Genomic DNA, 20803 nt, shown 5'->3' with positions numbered 1-20803 from the left:
ACTGAGATTTTGGCAAATTGAGCACCCAACCGTGCTGTCGCAGAACCGACAGCGACAAATTTACACTTCTCAGTAACCGTTCCCTGGACCTCGCCTTTATCAGGAGATCGTCCAAGTACGGGATAATTGTAACCCCTTGCTGGCGAAGGAGAACCATAATTTCTGCCATGACCTTAGTGAAAATCCTCAGGGCCGTGGAAAGCCCAAACGGCAACGTCTGAAATTGGTAATGAGAATCCTGTATCGCAAACCTGAGGAAGGCCTGATGCGAAGGATATATCGGGACATGTAAGTAGGCATCCTTTATGTCGACTGACGCCATAAAATCCCACCCTTCCAGGCTGGCAATCACCGCTCTAAGAGATTCCATCTTGAACTTGAAAACTTTCAAGTATGGATTGAGGGATTTTAGATTCAGAATCGGTCTGACCGAACCGTCCGGTTTCGGCACAACAAAGAGGCTCGAGTAGAACCCCACCCCCCGTTGGGACGGGGGAACGGGAACAATGACCCTCTATTGACACAATTTTTGTATCGCTGCCAGCACCTCCTCCCTTTCCGGAAGAGACACTGGTAAGGCCGAAATGAAAAACCGGTGAGGGGGCACCTCCTGAAACTCCAGCTTGTATACCTGAGACACAATCTCTATGACCCAAGGATCCAGGCCTGATTGAATCCAGACCTGACTGAAGATTCGCAGACAGCCCCCCACCGGTCCGGACTCCCCCAGGAAAGCCCCAGCGTCATGCGGTGGACTTGGTAGAGGCAGGGGAGGACTTTTGGTCCTGGGCGCCTGACACGGCAGGCGACTTCCTTCCCCTTCCTCTACCCTTTGAAGCGAGGAAGGACGAACCTTTTCCTCGCCTGTATTTATTGGGACGAAAGGACTGCATCTGCTGAGAATCTGGTCTGAAGATCGACAGTGTCTAGGTCGACAATATTTAGGTCGACCACTTTAGGTCGACAGTCACTAGGTCGACATGGATGGAAGGTCGACAGGGTTTCTAGGTCGACACGTGCTAGGTCGACAGGTCTAAAGGTCGACATGAGTTTCACTTTTTTTTTCTTTTTTGAATTTTTTCATACTTAACGATCCACGTGGACTACGATTGGAACGGTAAAGTGTGCCGAGCGAAGCGAAGGTACCATGCCCGAAGCATGGCGAGCGAAGCGAGCCATGCGAGGGGACGCGGTGCACTAATTTGGTATCCCGGTCACTCTACGAAGAAAACGACACCAACAAAAGAAAAAAAAAAAAATCCTCATGTCGACCTTTAGACCTAGCACATGTCGACCTAGAAACCCTGTCGACCTTCCATCCATGTCGACCTAGTGACTGTCGACCTATAGTGGTCGACCTAGACACTGTCGATTTGATGAACCACACCCATCTGCTGATGGGGTGCCTTTTTCTGTTGAATGGGAACATAGGAAAGAAAAGAGGACTTACCCACAGTCGCGGTAGAGACCAGGTCGGCCAAGCCGTCCCCAACAAGACAGTACCTTTGAAGGGTAAAGCTTCCATAGCCCTCTTGGAGTCGGCATCAGCATTCCATTGATGTATCCACAACGCCCTCCTGGCCGATATTGACATGGCATTGGCTCTTGATCCCAAGAGACAAACATCCCTCGTCGCATCCTTCAGGTAATCTGCAGCGTCCTTGATATAACCAAGAGTCAAAAGAACATTATCTTTATCAAGTGTATCCATATCATTAGCTAAATTCTCAGCCCATTTAGCAATAGCACTACTCACCCATACCGACGCCACAGCAGGTCTGAGCAATGCACCCGTATTAGCAAAAATGGACTTCAGAGACGTCTCCAGCTTGCGATCCGCCGGATCCTTGAGAGCTGCCGTGTCAGGAGACGGAAGCGCCACTTTCTTAGACAAACGGAATAGAGCTTTGTCAACATTTGGAGACGACTCCCATTTTTCCCTGTCATCAGAGGGGAAAGGATACGCCATGTAAATCCTCTTGGGAATCTGCCACCTCTTGTCTGGCGACTCCCAAACTTTTTCACAAAGAGTATTCATTTCATGAGAGGGGGGAAACTTCACCTCAGGTTTTTTTCCCTTGAACAAGCAAATCCTTGTTTCCTGTACCGCGGGTTCATCAGAAATGTGTAAAACCTCTTTTATAGCCACAATCATGTATTGAATACTCTTAACTAATCGTGGATGTAACGCAGCCTCAGTGAAATCGACATCGGAATCAGAGTCCGTGTCGGTATCAGTATCTACCACTTGATTAAACGCCCGCTTTTGCGACCCCGATGGGGTCTGCACCAGAGACAAAGCATCCTCCATGGACTTTTTCCACACCTGTGTCTGTGACTCCGACTTATCCAACCTCTTTGATAAAGAAGCCACATTCGTATTAATCGTACTGAGCAATGTGAGTAAATCAGATGTCGGCTGCGCCGACAGGCCCAAATCTAGACCCGCATCCGCTCCCCCAATAACCTCCTCCGGTGAATAACATTCAGCCTCAGACATGCTGACACGTAGTAACGACACACAGAATGTCTCAGCTAGGGGACAGGCCCACAATGAAGCCCAGATACAGGACACAGAGGGAGTATGTCAGCTCACACCCCAGCGCCCATATATCCCCTCAAGTGATATATGTGACCAGAGCTGCTTAACCACAATAAAATGCACCACAACTGCGGCCCCCCCTCCCGATTAGCTCCCCGTTACTGTGAGAGGAGTTGCGGAGGTGCCGGCAGCGTCTCCTTCAGCCGCGTGTTGGAGGAGAAGATGGCGCTGTGAGCCGCGCGACGAAGCTCCGCCCCTTCCCGGCGCGCTTCAGCCCGCCAAGTTTGAAAATGTAAAAGTGCCGGCGGGGGTCTGAGAAACCGAAAAGGCTTCTGCCGGCCCCGGACTTCAGTAACATGCTGCCCAGGGCGGCCCCCCAGCGCCCTGCACCCTGTGAGTGCCTTTCCTGATAATGTGTGGGAGCATGGAGCGCAGCATACCTGGTCACTGAAGTCTTCTGATCTTCTCATACTCACCCGACTTCTGACTTCTGGCTTCAGTGAGGGGGGTGACGGCGTGGCTCCGGGAACAAGCAGCTAGGCGCACCAAGTGATCGAACCCTCTGGAGCTAATGGTGTCCAGTAGCCGAGAAGCAGAGCCTTTAAACTAAGAAGAAGTAGGCCCTGCTTCTCTCCCCTCACTCCCATGCTGCAGGGAGCCTGTAGCCAGCAGGTCTCCCTGAAAATAAAAAACCTAACAAAAGTTTTTTCAAGAGAAACTCAGGAGAGCTCCCCTAGTGAGTGTCCAGTCAGTCCTGGGCACAAAGTCTAACTGAGGTCTGGAGGAGGGGCATAGAGGGAGGAGCCAGTTCACACCCAGTTTAAGTCTTTTCAGTGTGCCCAAGCTCCTGTGGATCCCGTCTATACCCCATGGTCCTTTTGGAGTCCCCAGCATCCTCTAGGACGTAAGAGAAATATAATAACTGTATGACTAGGTCTTAGAGGTGGACTCAACAATGTCTATTCAGGATCCACTCAGTGAAATTAGAAAATGTAAACAAACTAAAATCCATAGTAAAGTTCCACAGCACAGTGGTTAGCATTGCTGTGTCATAGCACTGGGATCATGAGGTTAATTGCTGACCTCATCCTCATCTGTGTGCAGTTTGTATGTTCTTCTCATGTGTGAATTTAGACTGTAGGTTCCACTGCAGCAGGGATGGATACATTCTCTACGGAGCCGGGTGGAGATTTACAAGATACCGAATTCGATTACATTTCATAAAACTATTAGCAGGATGGGCAGGTTAGAGCCACACACTCCACTCACCAGGGTGATCAAAGTTGTACTGTCCTTTGAGGGCTCTGGCTTTCTGCTCGGGGGTAAGTACCTTGTAGAACCGGTCCTGGCTCAAAATAACGACTTTCCTCTGTCTGTGATCCACCTCATTCTGCCCCAGGAGCTCCATGATCTTCTCACATACTGTGGACTACAGTAGATGGGCAATATCACAAATGTTATCTTTTATACAGTGCCAGTATATTACACAGTGCTATACATTGCGGGGATCATGATTGACATACAGGGACATTGGCATTACTGGGCTATGGCCGGCAGTGCGGTACGACTGGAAGAAGGAGAGAAGGTGGAAGAATCTTAAAGACAGCTAGCTACTGTCACCCATATCTGTTCTTCACTATTCATATCAGTGCTGGGCAAAAGGCACCAGTGGGCCCCCATCAGCCCAGCTCTGTACCATGGGGGTAATTCAGAGAGGGGGGGGGGGGCAGATATAACATGTGCAGAGAGAGAGAGAGATTTAGGTGGAGTCTTTTGTTTCTGTGCAGGGTAAATACTGGCTACTTTAATTTTACACTGCAATTTAGATTTAAGTTTGAACACACCCAACCCAAATCCAGGGCCGGTTCTTGCCCTTGTGGCGCCCCGGGCAAAGTATAGGGCGTGGCTTCAAATGGGGGCGTGGTCAGTTACGCCCCCATTTGTGCCCCCTGTAGCGCCGCTGAAAGAAAAAATAAAATAAAAAAAAGTATACTTACTATCCCCGTTCCTGATCCAGAACACTGCAGACCTCCTCCGCCGGCGCCGCTCTTCTCTCCTCTCCTCGATCTATGGGAGAGACGTTATTGCGTCTCTCCCATAGAACAGCATAGACACTAGAGGTCAATTATGACCCCTAGTGTCTGTGCCACTATGCTGTGCGGTGCGCGATGACGTCATCGCGCACCGCACAGCAAAGGTCCTCTCCATGAAGGGAAACTAGACGCTACGCGTCTGGTTCCCTTCAAAGCGGGAGGCACAGCTGGGCACTACAGGGGGCACAGTGGCGGATCTTGCCATGGTGCGGCGCCCTCCGGATGGCGCCAGCGCCCTCCAGAAGGCGGCGCCCCGGGCAAAAGTCCTGCTTGCCCGTGGCAAGTTCCGCTACTGCCCAAATCTAACTCTCTCTGCACATGTTATATCTGCCCCACCTGCAGTGCACATGGTTTTACCCAACTGCTAACAAATTTGCTGCTGCGATCAACTCTGAATTAGGAATTTGCATTTATCAGAGAAGACTGAAGCAGAGAATAGGACTCCCACGTCACATGATATCCTCTGCAAACAGTAGGGAGGTCACATCTCATCTGAGTGAGGGGCATTTTGATATGAGTGATGTGGGGGGTACTGAGGTCTTTTTAAGATTTATGTAATGAAGGTTGGGAGCCTAACATGCCTGGTCTTCCATAATTTGTATCATCTGAGCCTCCCACCATCTTCTGTTCTAGACAAGACTTTTGCACTGAGGATGGACCCTAGTGGCTTTTCCAATAGCTGTGCTGTCCCAAGTGGCCATGAGAACAGCCCCATAAATGGCCATAGAGATTAACGATCCCATTTTAAATCTCTGCTGGCAACTCTGCACATAAACTGGGCCCATATATTTCACATTGCATTTTACAAACAGTAAAGTCCTTCAGACCTACGCTCGTCTACAGATCTTTCCAGTCTGATCACCGGTACAAGCAAAACAACAGGGGGTCCGAAGCATGGGTCTGCTTACATAGGACACTGGACACTACAATTACTACAGCTTGTCATCAGCAGTCACATATTAACAAAGGCCAATATTTACAGCAGAGCAAAGTCTGCCGCTGGCTGCCCCCTGCATCATCTCCAGGAGGATAGAGCTGGCAAAAGGTCATGCCACTGGCATCCACCCTGTTGGTACAGATGGTAACAGGCTATAGCACATAATGGTGCATTAATGCTTTTATGTTCCTGTGGTAATTAACAAGACAATTATAGCCCTTTAATACAGTCATCTACAGCGGCTATAAAAGTATTTTTACATCATGGAATCAAAACAGATTGAATCAGAATTGTAACAAAGAATTCTGTGATGTCGAATATAATGAACAGTAAGTACTTTTTTTTTTTATATTTAATTTTTTATTTTTATTTCAGTCATGCTTGGAATATACTGGTCACCAGATACACTCTTGGGTTCACCCAGGTATGACACCCACCGACTCAGATTTTCATGACACTTTGTACACGTGATACTACCACAGAGCTACTAACCCATGCCAAGCTTTTCTTCTCTAGGCCTCGCAGTATTTGAGATATAGGGGTCAAAGTTTCACAAAATTGCTGGGAAATGCCACTCCTGATGCTCCGTTTTTTCTGAGGTGTATCTGGAACAAAATTCACATCTCGTTGCCTAATCCACGTATCACTTTGAAATTTTTGCACATGCTCAGAGTAGGCAAAGTTTAATTCACGGTAGTAAAATTATCGACAATAAATTATTGCAGCTAATTGAATAGGGGTTTTTCACGATTTGCAGTACAATCGCAGTTTTTCACGCAAAAAATGGGTTATCGCCGCTAACTGAATACTCCCGTATATGTAATTAGAAATCTGCACATATACATAAAAATATACAAATTAAAAGACTCCCCTGGTGGGCAAAAATATACCTCATGGTAATTTTCATTTTTAACGAGAGAATTATAATTAAACGTTGACATACTCATACAGGCAATCAAAATTCCATTATTTTTGTTTCATAGCTTTTTTAAGTATACTTTTATCTGCCTTAGGTTGATAATGCTAATTAAACTTTTTTTTTTTTTCCCACCAAAAAAATTATTAAGTATGAAGTAAAGGAATGTATAATGAACTCTCGGAGTCAGGCAAGATTGATAAAACGTTTTTTTTTTCTAGAATCTCCATATTTTGATTGTCAAAGGGCCAAAATTTCAAACTGATACATGGATTAGGCACCGAGATGTGAATTTTTTCCCCAGATACACCTCAAAAAACAAACAAAAAAAACCAGAGCATCAGGAGTGGCATTTCCCAGCAATTTTTCGAAATTTTTACCCCCTATATCTTGAAAACTGTGAGGCCTACAGAAGAAAAATTTGGCATGGGTTAGTAGCTACGTGGTAGTATCAAGTGTACAAAGTATCATGAAAATCTGGGTCGGTGGGCGTCATGCCTGGGTGGGATGGCAGTCATTAGGTCGACCACTAATGGTCGACATGCATTAGGTCAACATGGTCATTAGGTCGCCGTGAGTTTTTCACATTTTTTTCCCATTTTTTGACCTTTTTCATACTTTACGATCCACGTGGCCTACAATTGGGAATAGTAACGTGAGCCGGGTGCAGCGTGGCACCTTGCCCGAAGCGAGCCATGCGAAGGGACATGGTGCATTAATTGGGGTTCCCTGTCACTTTACGAAGAAAACGACACCAAAAACAGTCAAAAAAACTCATGTCGTCCTTTTTTCATGTCGACCTAGTACATGTCGATCTAATGACCATGTCGACCATTAGTGGTCGACCCAATGTATGTCGACCTAATGAACCACACCCGCCTGGGTGACCCGACATGGAATGACCCTACTGATATTGCTACTTGGCAACTTACTAAAGCTCACCATCTGACTAGTTTTATAACTTCCTTTAATAATGGCAAAGCAATTGCCTAATGACTAAACAACTTGCTCCAATTCACCTGGTTGGGTCTCTCAGTGATGATGGTGATACACTATGATGACCATGTAACTCCATACACTATTACAGTGAAAGTAGCAATGCACTATGGTACCAGGTAACTACCATACACTAGTACAGTGACATTGCACTATGATGACTAGGTAATTCCTGTAGACCAGGGCTGGCCAAACCGGTCCTCGAGATCTACCAACAGTGCATGTTTTCCAGGCCTCCTGGAGATCTGTAGAATTGTCAGTTAGGAATGAATGCAGCACATCTTAATTAGTAATGACTACACCTGTGCACTAGCTAGGTGGTCTGGAAAATGTGAACTGTTGGTAGATCTCGAGGACCGGTTTGGCCAGCCCTGCTGTAGACTATTACAGTAACGGTGACAATGCACTATGATGACTAGGTAACTCTCATATACTTTTACAATGATAGTGACAATGCACTATGGTGACTAGATAATGTCTATACACTATTACAGTGACAATGCACTACCGTGACCAGGTAACTACCAATACAATCTTCCCATGATAATGGTGATACAGAATGGTGACCAGATAAATTCTATAAATCTTCCCATGATAATGCAGTATGGTGACCAGGTAACTACTATACAATCTCCCTGTGATAATGGTGATCTACTATGGTGAATACGTAACTCCATACACTATTACATAAGATAGTGACAATGCAATTTGGTGAACAGATAACTCTCATACACTACTACAGTGATAATGACAATGCACTATGGTGATCAGATAATTCATACACCATCTCAGTGCTAGTGACAATGCACTATGGTGACCATGTAACTGTTGTACACTATTACAGTGATAGGAACAATGCACTATGGTGACCATGTAACTGTTGTACACTATTACAGTGATAGGGACAATGCACTTTTATCAGGTAACTGCCATACAATCTCTCAGTGATATTGCCAATGTACTATGGTGACCAGGTAACTGCTATACAATCTCCCTGTGATAATGGTAATACAGGTTGAGTCTCCCTTATCCAAAATGCTTGGGACCAGAGGTATTTTGGATATGGGATTTTTCCGTATTTTGGAATAATTGCATACCATAATGAGAGATCATGGTGATGGGACCTAAATCTAAGCACAGAATGCATTTATGTTACATATACACCTTATACACACAGCCTGAAGGTAATTTTAGCCAATATTTTATATAACTTTGTGCCGTAAACAAAGTGTGTCTACATTCACACAATTCATTTATGTTACATATACACCTTATACACACAGCCTGAAGGTCATTTAATACAATATTTTTAATAACTTTGTGTAATAAACAAAGTTTGTGTACATAGAGCCATCAAAAAACAAAGGTTTCACTATTTCACTCTCACTCAAAAAAGTCCGTATTTCGGAATATTTGGATATGGGATACTCAACCTGTATATAGTGACCACATAACTCCATACACTATTACAGAAGATAGTGACAATGCACTATGGTGACCAGGCAACTCTTATACACTATTACAGTGATCGTGACCATGCACTATGGTGACCAGGTAACTATTATACACTATTACAGTGACAATGCACTATGATAACTAGGTAACACTCATACACTAATACAGTGATAGGTACATTGCACTATGATGACTAGGTAACTCCTGTAGACTATTACAGAGATATGGTGACCAGGTAACCACTATACACCATTACAGTGATAGTGACAATGCACTATGGTGACCAGGCAACTCTCATACACTATTACACTGATCATGACCATGCACTATGGTGACCAGGTAACTACTATACACTATTACAGTGACTGTGACAATGCACTATGATAACTAGGTAACACTCATACACTAATACAGTGATAGGTACATTGCACTATGATGACTAGGTAACTCCTGTAGACTATTACAGAGATATGGTGACCAGGTAACCACTATACACCATTACAGTGATAGTGACAATGCACTATGATAACTAGGTAACTCTTGTACACTTTTACAGTGATAGTGACAGTGAACTAAGGTGACTAGATGACTTCTACACACTACTACATTAACAGCCACAACGCAATATTGTGACCAGATAACTACCATACGTTATTACAGAAGATAGTGACAATGCACTATGGTGACCAGATAACTCGCAAACACTATTACAGTAATAGGGACAATGCACTTTGGTGACCAGGTTACTGCCATACAATATCCCAGTGATAGTGACAATGCACTATGTTAACTAGGTAACTATTATACAATATCAAGGTCTATACACACTGGGCGTTTTTGCCCAGTGTGTATGCTGGGCGATGATGTGAACATCACTGGCAGGAAAATAGCTCAGTGCATACACACTGAGCGATTTTCATAGAGATGAGCGGGTTCGGTTTCTCTGAATCCGAACCCGCACGAACTTCATGTTTTTTTCACGGGTCCGAGCAGACTCGGATCCTCCCGCCTTGCTCGGTTAACCCGAGCGCGCCCGAACGTCATCATGACGCTGTCGGATTCTCGCGAGACTCGGATTCTATATAAGGAGCCGCGCGTCGCCGCCATTTTCACACGTGCATTGAGATTGATAGGGAGAGGACGTGGCTGGCGTCCTCTCCATTTAGATTAGGGTTGAGAGAGAGAGATTGACCTGAGGCTGTGATACTGTAGAAGAGAGTGCAGAGTTTAGTGACTGACGACCACAGTGACCACCAGACAGTGCAGTTGTTTGTTTTATTTAATATATCCGTTCTCTGCCTGAAAAAAACGATACACACAGTGACTCAGTCACATACCATATCTGTGTGCACTGCTCAGCCCAGTGTGCTGCATCAATGTATATATATATCTGACTGTGCTCAGCTCACACAGCTTATAATTGTGGGGGAGACTGGGGAGCACTGCAGTGCCAGTTATAGGTTATAGCAGGAGCCAGGAGTACATAATATTATATTAAAATTAAACAGTGCACACTTTTGCTGCAGGAGTGCCACTGCCAGTGTGACTAGTGACCAGTGACCTGACCACCAGTATATATAATATTAGTAGTATACTATCTCTTTATCAACCAGTCTATATTAGCAGCAGACACAGTACAGTGCGGTAGTTCACGGCTGTGGCTACCTCTGTGTCGGCACTCGGCAGCCCGTCCATAATTGTATATACCACCTAACCGTGGTTTTTTTTTCTTTCTTTATACATACATACTAGTTACGAGTATACTATCTCTTTATCAACCAGTCTATATATTAGCAGCAGACACAGTACAGTGCGGTAGTTCACGGCTGTGGCTACCTCTGTGTCGGCACTCGGCAGCCCGTCCATAATTGTATATACCACCTAACCGTGGTTTTTTTTTCTTTCTTTATACATACATACTAGTTACGAGTATACTATCTCTTTATCAACCAGTCTATATATTAGCAGCAGACACAGTACAGTGCGGTAGTTCACGGCTGTGGCTACCTCTGTGTCGGCACTCGGCAGCCCGTCCATAATTGTATATACCACCTAACCGTGGTTTTTTTTTCTTTCTTTATACATACATACTAGTTACGAGTATACTATCTCTTTATCAACCAGTCTATATATTAGCAGCAGACACAGTACAGTGCGGTAGTTCACGGCTGTGGCTACCTCTGTGTCGGCACTCGGCAGCCCGTCCATAATTGTATATACCACCTAACCGTGGTTTTTTTTTCTTTCTTTATACATACATACTAGTTACGAGTATACTATCTCTTTATCAACCAGTCTATATTAGCAGCAGACACAGTACAGTGCGGTAGTTCACGGCTGTGGCTACCTCTGTGTCGGCACTCGGCAGCCCGTCCATAATTGTATATACCACCTAACCGTGGTTTTTTTTTCTTTCTTTATACATACATACTAGTTACGAATATACTATCTCTTTATCAACCAGTCTATATATTAGCAGCAGACACAGTACAGTGCGGTAGTTCACGGCTGTGGCTACCTCTGTGTCGGCACTCGGCAGCCCGTCCATAATTGTATACTAGTATCCAATCCATCCATCTCCATTGTTTACCTGAGGTGCCTTTTAGTTGTGCCTATTAAAATATGGAGAACAAAAATGTTGAGCTTCCAAAATTAGGGAAAGATCAAGATCCACTTCCACCTCGTGCTGAAGCTGCTGCCACTAGTCATGGCCGAGACGATGAAATGCCAGCAACGTCGTCTGCCAAGGCCGATGCCCAATGTCATAGTACAGAGCATGTCAAATCCAAAACACCAAATATCAGTAAAAAAAAGGACTCCAAAACCTAAAATAAAATTGTCGGAGGAGAAGCGTAAACTTGCCAATATGCCATTTACCACACGGAGTGGCAAGGAACGGCTGAGGCCCTGGCCTATGTTCATGGCTAGTGGTTCAGCTTCACATGAGGATGGAAGCACTCAGCCTCTCGCTAGAAAAATGAAAAGACTAAAGCTGGCAAAAGCAGTAGCACCGCAAAGAACTGTGCGTTCTTCGAAATCCCAAATCCACAAGGAGAGTCCGACTCCAATTGTGTCGGTTGCGATGCCTGACCTTCCCAACACTGGACGTGAAGAGCATGCGCCTTCCACCATTTGCACGCCCCCTGCAAGTGATGGAAGGAGCACCCGCAGTCCAGTTCCTGATAGTCAGATTGAAGATGTCAGTGTTGAAGTACACCAGGATGAGGAGGATATGGGTGTTGCTGGCGCTGGGGAGGAAATTGACCAGGAGGATTCTGATGGTGAGGTGGTTTGTTTAAGTCAGGCACCCGGGGAGACACCTGTTGTCCGTGGTAGGAATATGGCCGTTGACATGCCTGGTGAAAATACCAAAAAAATCAGCTCTTCGGTGTGGAAGTATTTCACCAGAAATGCGGACAACAGGTGTCAAGCCGTGTGTTCCCTTTGTCAAGCTGTAATAAGTAGGGGTAAGGACGTTAACCACCTCGGAACATCCTCCCTTATACGTCACCTGCAGCGCATTCATAATAAGTCAGTGACAAGTTCAAAAACTTGGGCCGACAGCGGAAGCAGTCCACTGACCAGTAAATCCCTTCCTCTTGTAACCAAGCTCACGCAAACCACCCCACCAACTCCCTCAGTGTCAATTTCCTCCTTCCCCAGGAATGCCAATAGTCCTGCAGGCCATGTCACTGGCAATTCTGACGAGTCCTCTCCTGCCTGGGATTCCTCCGATGCATCCTTGCGTGTAACGCCTACTGCTGCTGGCGCTGCTGTTGTTGCTGCTGGGAGTCGATGGTCATCCCAGAGGGGAAGTCGTAAGACCACTTTTACTACTTCCACCAAGCAATTGACTGTCCAACAGTCCTTTGCGAGGAAGATGAAATATCACAGCAGTCATCCTACTGCAAAGCGGATAACTGAGGCCTTGACATCCTGGGTGGTGAGAAACGTGGTTCCGGTATCCATCATTACTGCAGAGCCAACTAGAGACTTGTTGGAGGTACTGTGTCCCCGGTACCAAATACCATCTAGGTTCCATTTCTCTAGGCAGGCGATACCGAAAATGTACACAGACCTCAGAAAAAGAGTCACCAGTGTCCTAAAAAATGCAGCTGTACCCAATGTCCACTTAACCACGGACATGTGGACAAGTGGAGCAGGGCAGGGTCAGGACTATATGACTGTGACAGCCCACTGGGTAGATGTATGGACTCCCGCCGCAAGAACAGCAGCGGCGGCACCAGTAGCAGCATCTCGCAAACGCCAACTCTTTCCTAGGCAGGCTACGCTTTGTATCACCGGTTTCCAGAATACGCACACAGCTGAAAACCTCTTACGGCAACTGAGGAAGATCATCGCGGAATGGCTTACCCCAATTGGACTCTCCTGTGGATTTGTGGCATCGGACAACGCCAGCAATATTGTGTGTGCATTAAATCTGGGCCAATTCCAGCACGTCCCATGTTTTGCACATACCTTGAATTTGGTGGTGCAGAATTTTTAAAAAAACGACAGGGGCGTGCAAGAGATGCTGTCGGTGGCCAGAAGAATTGCGGGACACTTTCGGCGTACAGGCACCACGTACAGAAAACTGGAGCACCACCAAAAACTACTGAACCTGCCCTGCCATCATCTGAAGCAAGAAGTGGTAACGAGGTGGAATTCAACCCTGTATATGCTTCAGAGGTTGGAGGAGCAGCAAAAGGCCATTCAAGCCTATACAATTGAGCACGATATAGGAGGTGGGATGCACCTGTCTCAAGCGCAGTGGAGAATGATTTCAACGTTGTGCAAGGTTCTGATGCCCTTTGAACTTGCCACACGTGAAGTCAGTTCAGACACTGCCAGCCTGAGTCAGGTCATTCCCCTCATCAGGCTTTTGCAGAAGAAGCTGGAGACATTGAAGGAGGAGCTAACACGGAGCGATTCCGCTAGGCATGTGGGACTTGTGGATGGAGCCCTTAATTCACTTAGCAAGGATTCACGGGTGGTCAATCTGTTGAAATCAGAGCACTACATTTTGGCCACCGTGCTCGATCCTAGATTTAAAGCCTACCTTGGATCTCTCTTTCCGGCAGACACAAGTCTGCTGGGGTTCAAACACCTGCTGGTGAGTAAATTGTCAAGTCAAGCGGAACGCGACCTGTCAACAACATCTCCTCCTTCACATTCTCCCGCAACTGGGGGTGCGAGGAAAAGGCTCAGAATTCCGAGCCCACCCGCTGGCGGTGATGCAGGGCAGTCTGGAGCGACTGCTGATGCTGACATCTGGTCCGGACTGAAGGACCTGACAACGATTACGGACATGTCGTCTACTGTCACTGCATATGATTCTCTCCCCATTGAAAGAATGGTGGAGGATTATATGAGTGACCGCATCCAAGTAGGCACGTCACACAGTCCGTACTTATACTGGCAGGAAAAAGAGGCAATTTGGAGGCCCTTGCACAAACTGGCTTTATTCTACCTAAGTTGCCCTCCCACAAGTGTGTACTCCGAAAGAGTGTTTAGTGCCGCCGCTCACCTTGTCAGCAATCGGCGTACGAGGTTACATCCAGAAAATGTGGAGAAGATGATGTTCATTAAAATGAATTATAATCAATTCCTCCGTGGAGACATTGACCAGCAGCAATTGCCTCCACAAAGTACACAGGGAGCTGAGATGGTGGATTCCAGTGGGGACGAATTGATAATCTGTGAGGAGGGGGATGTACACGGTGATATATCGGAGGATGATGATGAGGTGGACATCTTGCCTCTGTAGAGCCAGTTTGTGCAAGGAGAGATTAATTGCTTCTTTTTTGGTGGGGGTCCAAACCAACCCGTCATATCAGTCACAGTCGTGTGGCAGACCCTGTCACTGAAATGATGGGTTGGTTAAAGTGTGCATGTCCTGTTTATACAACATAAGGGTGGGTGGGAGGGCCCAAGGACAATTCCATCTTGCACCTCTTTTTTCTTTTCTTTTTCTTTGCGTCATGTGCTGTTTGGGGAGGGTTTTTTGGAAGGGACATCCTGCGTGACACTGCAGTGCCACTCCTAGATGGGCCCGGTGTTTGTGTCGGCCACTAGGGTCGCTTATCTTACTCACACAGCTACCTCATTGCGCCTCTTTTTTTCTTTGCGTCATGTGCTGTTTGGGGAGGGTTTTTTGGAAGGGACATCCTGCGTGACACTGCAGTGACACTCCTAGATGGGCCCGGTGTTTGTGTCGGCCACTAGGGTCGCTTATCTTACTCACACAGCTACCTCATTGCGCCTCTTTTTTTCTTTGCGTCATGTGCTGTTTGGGGAGGGTTTTTTGGAAGGGACATCCTGCGTGACACTGCAGTGCCACTCCTAGATGGGCCCGGTGTTTGTGTCGGCCACTAGGGTCGCTAATCTTACTCACACAGCTACCTCATTGCGCCTCTTTTTTTCTTTGCGTCATGTGCTGTTTGGGGAGGGTTTTTTGGAAGGGCCATCCTGCGTGACACTGCAGTGCCACTCCTAGATGGGCCCGGTGTTTGTGTCGGCCACTAGGGTCGCTTATCTTACTCACACAGCGACCTCGGTGCAAATTTTAGGACTAAAAATAATATTGTGAGGTGTGAGGTATTCAGAATAGACTGAAAATGAGTGGAAATTATGGTTTTTGAGGTTAATAATACTTTGGGATCAAAATGACCGCCAAATTCTATGATTTAAGCTGTTTTTTAGGTTTTTTGGAAAAAAACACCCGAATCCAAAACACACCCGAATCCGACAAAAAAAATTCGGTGAGGTTTTGCCAAAACGCGGTCGAACCCAAAACACGGCCGCGGAACCGAACCCAAAACCAAAACCCGAAAAATTTCCGGCGCTCATCTCTAGATTTTCACTGTGCCCAGCGATGTTCATGGGAGGTGAACCACTTTCCACAGTAGGAGACTGTGGAAAGTGGTTCACTCGGCTGGTAAAACAACCCGACGGACGGCGACGGCCAGTGATGATGCAGGAATGCGCATCAGCACTCATCGCCCGTCCATACACACTGGCCGAGTTTGAGCTCAGAACGCCAAAAGTAAGCTACTTTGAGCTCAAAATCGGCTAGTGTGTATGGGCCTTTACAATGATAGTGACTGTAATATGGTGACCAAATAACTCATACACTTCAGAGATAGTGACAATGGACTATGGTGACCAGTTAACTCCTACATAGATTGACCAGGTAACTACTATACACTATTTTAGTGACAAAGCACAGACCAGATTACTACTATACACTAAAAAGTGATAGTGACGGTGTCCAGGTAACTCCTATACACTATTATAGTGACAATGCACTATGGAGGCCAGGTAATTCACTATACACTATTATACTGACAATGCACTATGGTGACCGGGTAACTCCTGTACACTATTCCAGTGATTATGACAATGCACATAGGTTGACCAGGTAGCTCCTATACACTATTATAGTGACAATGTACAGACCAGATATAGTGACCAGGGGGTAAATTTACTAAATTGGGAGTTCTATTGAAGATGGGATGTTGCACATAGCAACCAATCAGATTTCAGGTATTATCTTGTAGAAGGTGCTAGATAAATGAGAAGTACAATCTGATTGGTTGCTATGGGCAACATCCCATCTTAAATAGAACTCCCATCTTAGTAAATTTACCACCAGGTTACTACTATACGGTGACAGTGACGATGCACATACAGAAGGTTGTCCAGGTAACGCCTATACACTATTACAGTGACAATGCACTATGGTGACCAGGTAACTCCTATACAATTTTCCTGTGATAGTGACAATGCACATACAGTAGGTTGACCAGGTAACTCCTATACACTATTATAATGACAATGCACTATAGTCACCAGGTAACTCCTATACATTATTATAGTGACAATACACAGACCAGATATGGTGACTAGGTCATTACTATACACTATTCCAGTTATAGTGATGATGCACATACAGTAGGTTGTCCAGGTAACTCCTATACACTATTACAGTGACAATGCACTATAGTGACCAGGTAACTCCTATACACTATTATAGTGACAATACACAGACCAGATATGGTGACTAGGTCATTACTATACACTATTCCAGTTATAGTGATGATGCACATACAGTAGGTTGTCCAGGTAACTCCTATACACTATTACAGTGACAATGCACTATAGTGACCAGGTAACTCCTATTCACAATTATATAGACAATGCACTATGGTGACTAGGTAACTCCTATACACTATTATAGTGACAATACACAGACCAGATTTGGTGACTAGGTTACTACTATACAGTGACAGTGACAATGCACATACAGTAGGTTACCCAGGTAACTCCTATACACTATTATAGTGACAATGTACAGACCAGATATAGTGACCAGGTTACTACTATACAGTGACAATGCACATACAGTAGGTTACCCAGGTAACTCCTATACACTATTATAGTGACAATGCACTATGGAGACCAGGTAATTCACTATACACTATTATACTGACAATGCACTATGGTGAACGGGCAACTCCTGTACACTATTCCAGTGATAATGACACTGCACATAGGTTGACCAGGTAGCTCCTATACACTATTATAGTGACAATGTACAGACCAGATATAGTGACCAGGTTACTACTATACAGTGACAGTGACGATGCACATACAGAAGGTTGTCCAGGTAAAGCCTATACACTATTACAGTGACAATGCACTATGGTGACCAGGTAACTCATATTCACAATTATAAAGACAATGCACTATGGTGACTAGGTAACTCCTATACACTATTATAGTGACAATACACAGACCAGATATGGTGACTAGGTTACTACTATGCACTATTCCAGTGATAGTGACAATGCACATACAGTAGGTTGACCAGGTAACTCCTATACACTATTATAGGGACAATGCACTATGGTGACCAGGTAACTCCTATACACTATTATAGTGACAATGCACATGGTGACCAGGTAACTACTATACACTATTATAGTGACCAGGTAACTCCTATACACTATTATAGAGACAATGCACTTTGGTCACCAGGTGACTACTATACACTATTATAGTGACAATGCACAGACCAGATATGGTGACCAAGTTACTACTATACAATAACCAGTGATAGTGATGGTGTCCAGGTAACGCCTATACACTATTACAGTGACAATGCACTATGGTGACCAGGTAACTCCTATACACTTTTCCTGTGATCGTGACAATGCACATACAGTAGGTTGACCAGGTAACTCCTATACACTATTATAATGACAATGCACTATGGTCACCAGGTAACTCATATACATTATTATAGGGACAATACACAGACCAGATATGGTGACTAGGTCATTACTATACACTATTCCAGTTATAGTGATGATGCACATACAGTAGGTTGTCCAGGTAACTCCTATACACTATTGCAGTGACAATGCACTATGGTGACCAGGTAACTCCTATACACTATTATAGTGACAATGCACTATGGTGATCAGGTAACTTCTATACACAAGTATAGTGACAATGCACTATGGTGACCAGGTAACTCCTGTACACTAAGAGACAATGTACTATGGTGACCAGGTAACTCCTATACACTATTATAGTGACAATACACAGACCAGATATTGTGACTAGGTTACTACTATACACTATTCCAGTGATAGTGACAATGCACATACAGTAGGTTGTCCAGATAACTCCTATACACTATTATGATGACAATGCACTATGGTGACCAGGTAACTCCTTTACACTATTATAGTGACAATGCACTATGGTGACAAAGTAACTCCTTTACACTATTATAGTGACAATGCACTATGGTGACCAGGTAACTCCTATACACTATTATAGAGACAATGCACTATGGCACAGGTTCTGAAACTCGGTCCTCAGTATTCCACACGGTTCATGTTTTGCAGGTCACCTGTAGATTTTTCAAATGTGACAGTTGGTAATACACAGTGAAGCTGCTGGGTGACATGGAAAACGTGAACCGTGTGGGATCCTGAGGACCGAGTTTGAGAACCACTGCACTATGGTCACCAGGTAACTCCTATACACTATTATAGTGACAATGCACTATGGTCACCAGGTAACTCCTATACACTATAATAGAGACAATGCACTATGGTCACTGTCACGATCCGGGTATCTGGACGCCATTACTTGCCTTTTAGATGTCTCCTGAGGCTGGCTCAGCGTTCCAGGGCCGGATCTCATCTGTGTTACTGATGTCCACACTCTGCATATCCCTCCTGTCACTCTGAGACGCTGTCACAGCTGCGCCATGTTTGAATCCTGCATGGCGTCTCCCGTCCTCCGCGGCCGCTTCCGCCGCTCCTGTGTTACAGTATGCAGGTTGTCAGAGTGGTGTCTCTTGCCTGCCGCGGTCTCCGTTGTCATCCATGTGTCTCAGTGTGCAGTTGTCAGTCTGGAGTCTCCTGTCCTCCGCGGCCGGCGCCGCCATTGCTGCTGTGTTTCCACATGGATTTCCAAAACCAACTTTCCCTCCAAGTACTTGGGCGCAGCCATGTTGGTTTCAGTCACATGTTCAATCTCCACCAATCCGCTGCGCTGTGGAATCTGCATGATTGACCAGCCAATGCCTGCATTGCAGCAGGTATAAGTATCCTGTGCCTGAACCAGGAAATGGTCAGTGCTTTGTTTGGAAAACCTAGTTCCAGTCTCTCCTCTCTCCTGTGGTTGTTTCTCCAGGTTCCAGCTCCTGTCTCCAGCATCCACTAAGAAACCCGCACCTGCCTTCCATCCTGCGGTGCAGCCTGACTCTGCAGTCCTCCGTGGCTATTCCAGCTTCTATCCATCTGCTTCCAGCGGTCAGCTTCCAGCAGTATCCAGTTTCTTTAAAGTGCCGGTGTTCCAGCGGATCCCTACTTACCAGCAGTATCCACTAACCACCGGTAATCTCTTTTCAACTCTCCAGTTTCCACGCTCCCTAGCATCTTCCAGCATCCACTCCGTGTCTTCATCACCTGTCTGGTTCCATCCAGCATCCACTCCGTGTCTTCATCACCTGGCTGATTCCATTCAGCGTCCACTCCGTGTCTCTACCACCTGGCTGGTTCCATCCAGTATCTACAACAGTCTATTCAAGTTACCAGCTTCATCTAATACATCTACTGGCGTGTTCCTCGGCTATCTTCACTACTACAGCCAGGCCTGGTAAGGTTATTCCATCAAAGGACTTTAACATCTGTTCCTCAACCTACCAGTGCTCTGTGATACCTTCTATGGTTAAAGTGATCCAGGAACTGTATTATTTGCCACTGCTTATTATCAACTGTGAATACTGTTGTTTCTGCACGGAGTCTGTTAATAAAACTTTTATTGACTTTTAAACCTGGTTGTCATGGTCACACCTTTGGGTAATCCTTCTACACTTACATGTCCAGGGGTCAGATTAAACCTCCCAAGTTTAATTTCATTTCAGCCCCTACAACTGAGGCTTCCTCCGGTCAGCCTAAACCCTCAGTTGTGACAGTCACCAGGTAACTCCTATACACCATCATAGAGACAATGCACTATGGTCACCAGGTAACTCCTATACACTACTATAAAGACAATGGGGTTGATTCAATTCGGCAACAGATGAATAGCGCTGGGAATGCCTGTTCTTACCGACTTAACAGGTAGTTTTGTCAGGAGAACGACTTAACTACCCGTGGTGATGTTGATTCCCCACAGAATCAGCATTGCGGCAGCACTTTTGTCGGTTTTCTTCTCTCACCCCCCGGGGGTGAGAGAAGAATTCCCGACAATTGCAGGTAACTAGTAGCTGAATTGAATAGAGTCGGGAGCTAATTCCCGGCGCTATTCATCTGTTGCCGAATTGAATCGACCCCAATGTT

At 45.6% G+C, this 20803-nt stretch overlaps 1 protein-coding gene across 3 annotated transcripts in view; it reads right to left on the bottom strand.

Annotated features, from left to right (window-relative positions):
* Positions 1 to 20803, bottom strand: part of UCK1 (uridine-cytidine kinase 1) — an 81733-nt gene that overhangs the window by 11688 nt on the left and 49242 nt on the right. For all 3 annotated transcript variants that reach the window (XM_063936777.1, XM_063936776.1, XM_063936775.1), the window contains exon 2: positions 3812 to 3971. In XM_063936777.1, the coding sequence (XP_063792847.1) occupies positions 3812 to 3950 (139 nt within the window). In that variant the 5' untranslated portion in view covers positions 3951 to 3971. The remainder of the gene's footprint in view (positions 1 to 3811; positions 3972 to 20803) is intronic.

Source organism: Pseudophryne corroboree, chromosome 8 (assembly GCF_028390025.1).
Source record: "Pseudophryne corroboree isolate aPseCor3 chromosome 8, aPseCor3.hap2, whole genome shotgun sequence".
Taxonomy (NCBI): Eukaryota; Metazoa; Chordata; class Amphibia; order Anura; family Myobatrachidae; genus Pseudophryne; species Pseudophryne corroboree.
The sequence above is the reverse complement of the archived record's forward strand: the minus strand, read 5'-3'. Positions and strand labels throughout refer to the sequence as shown.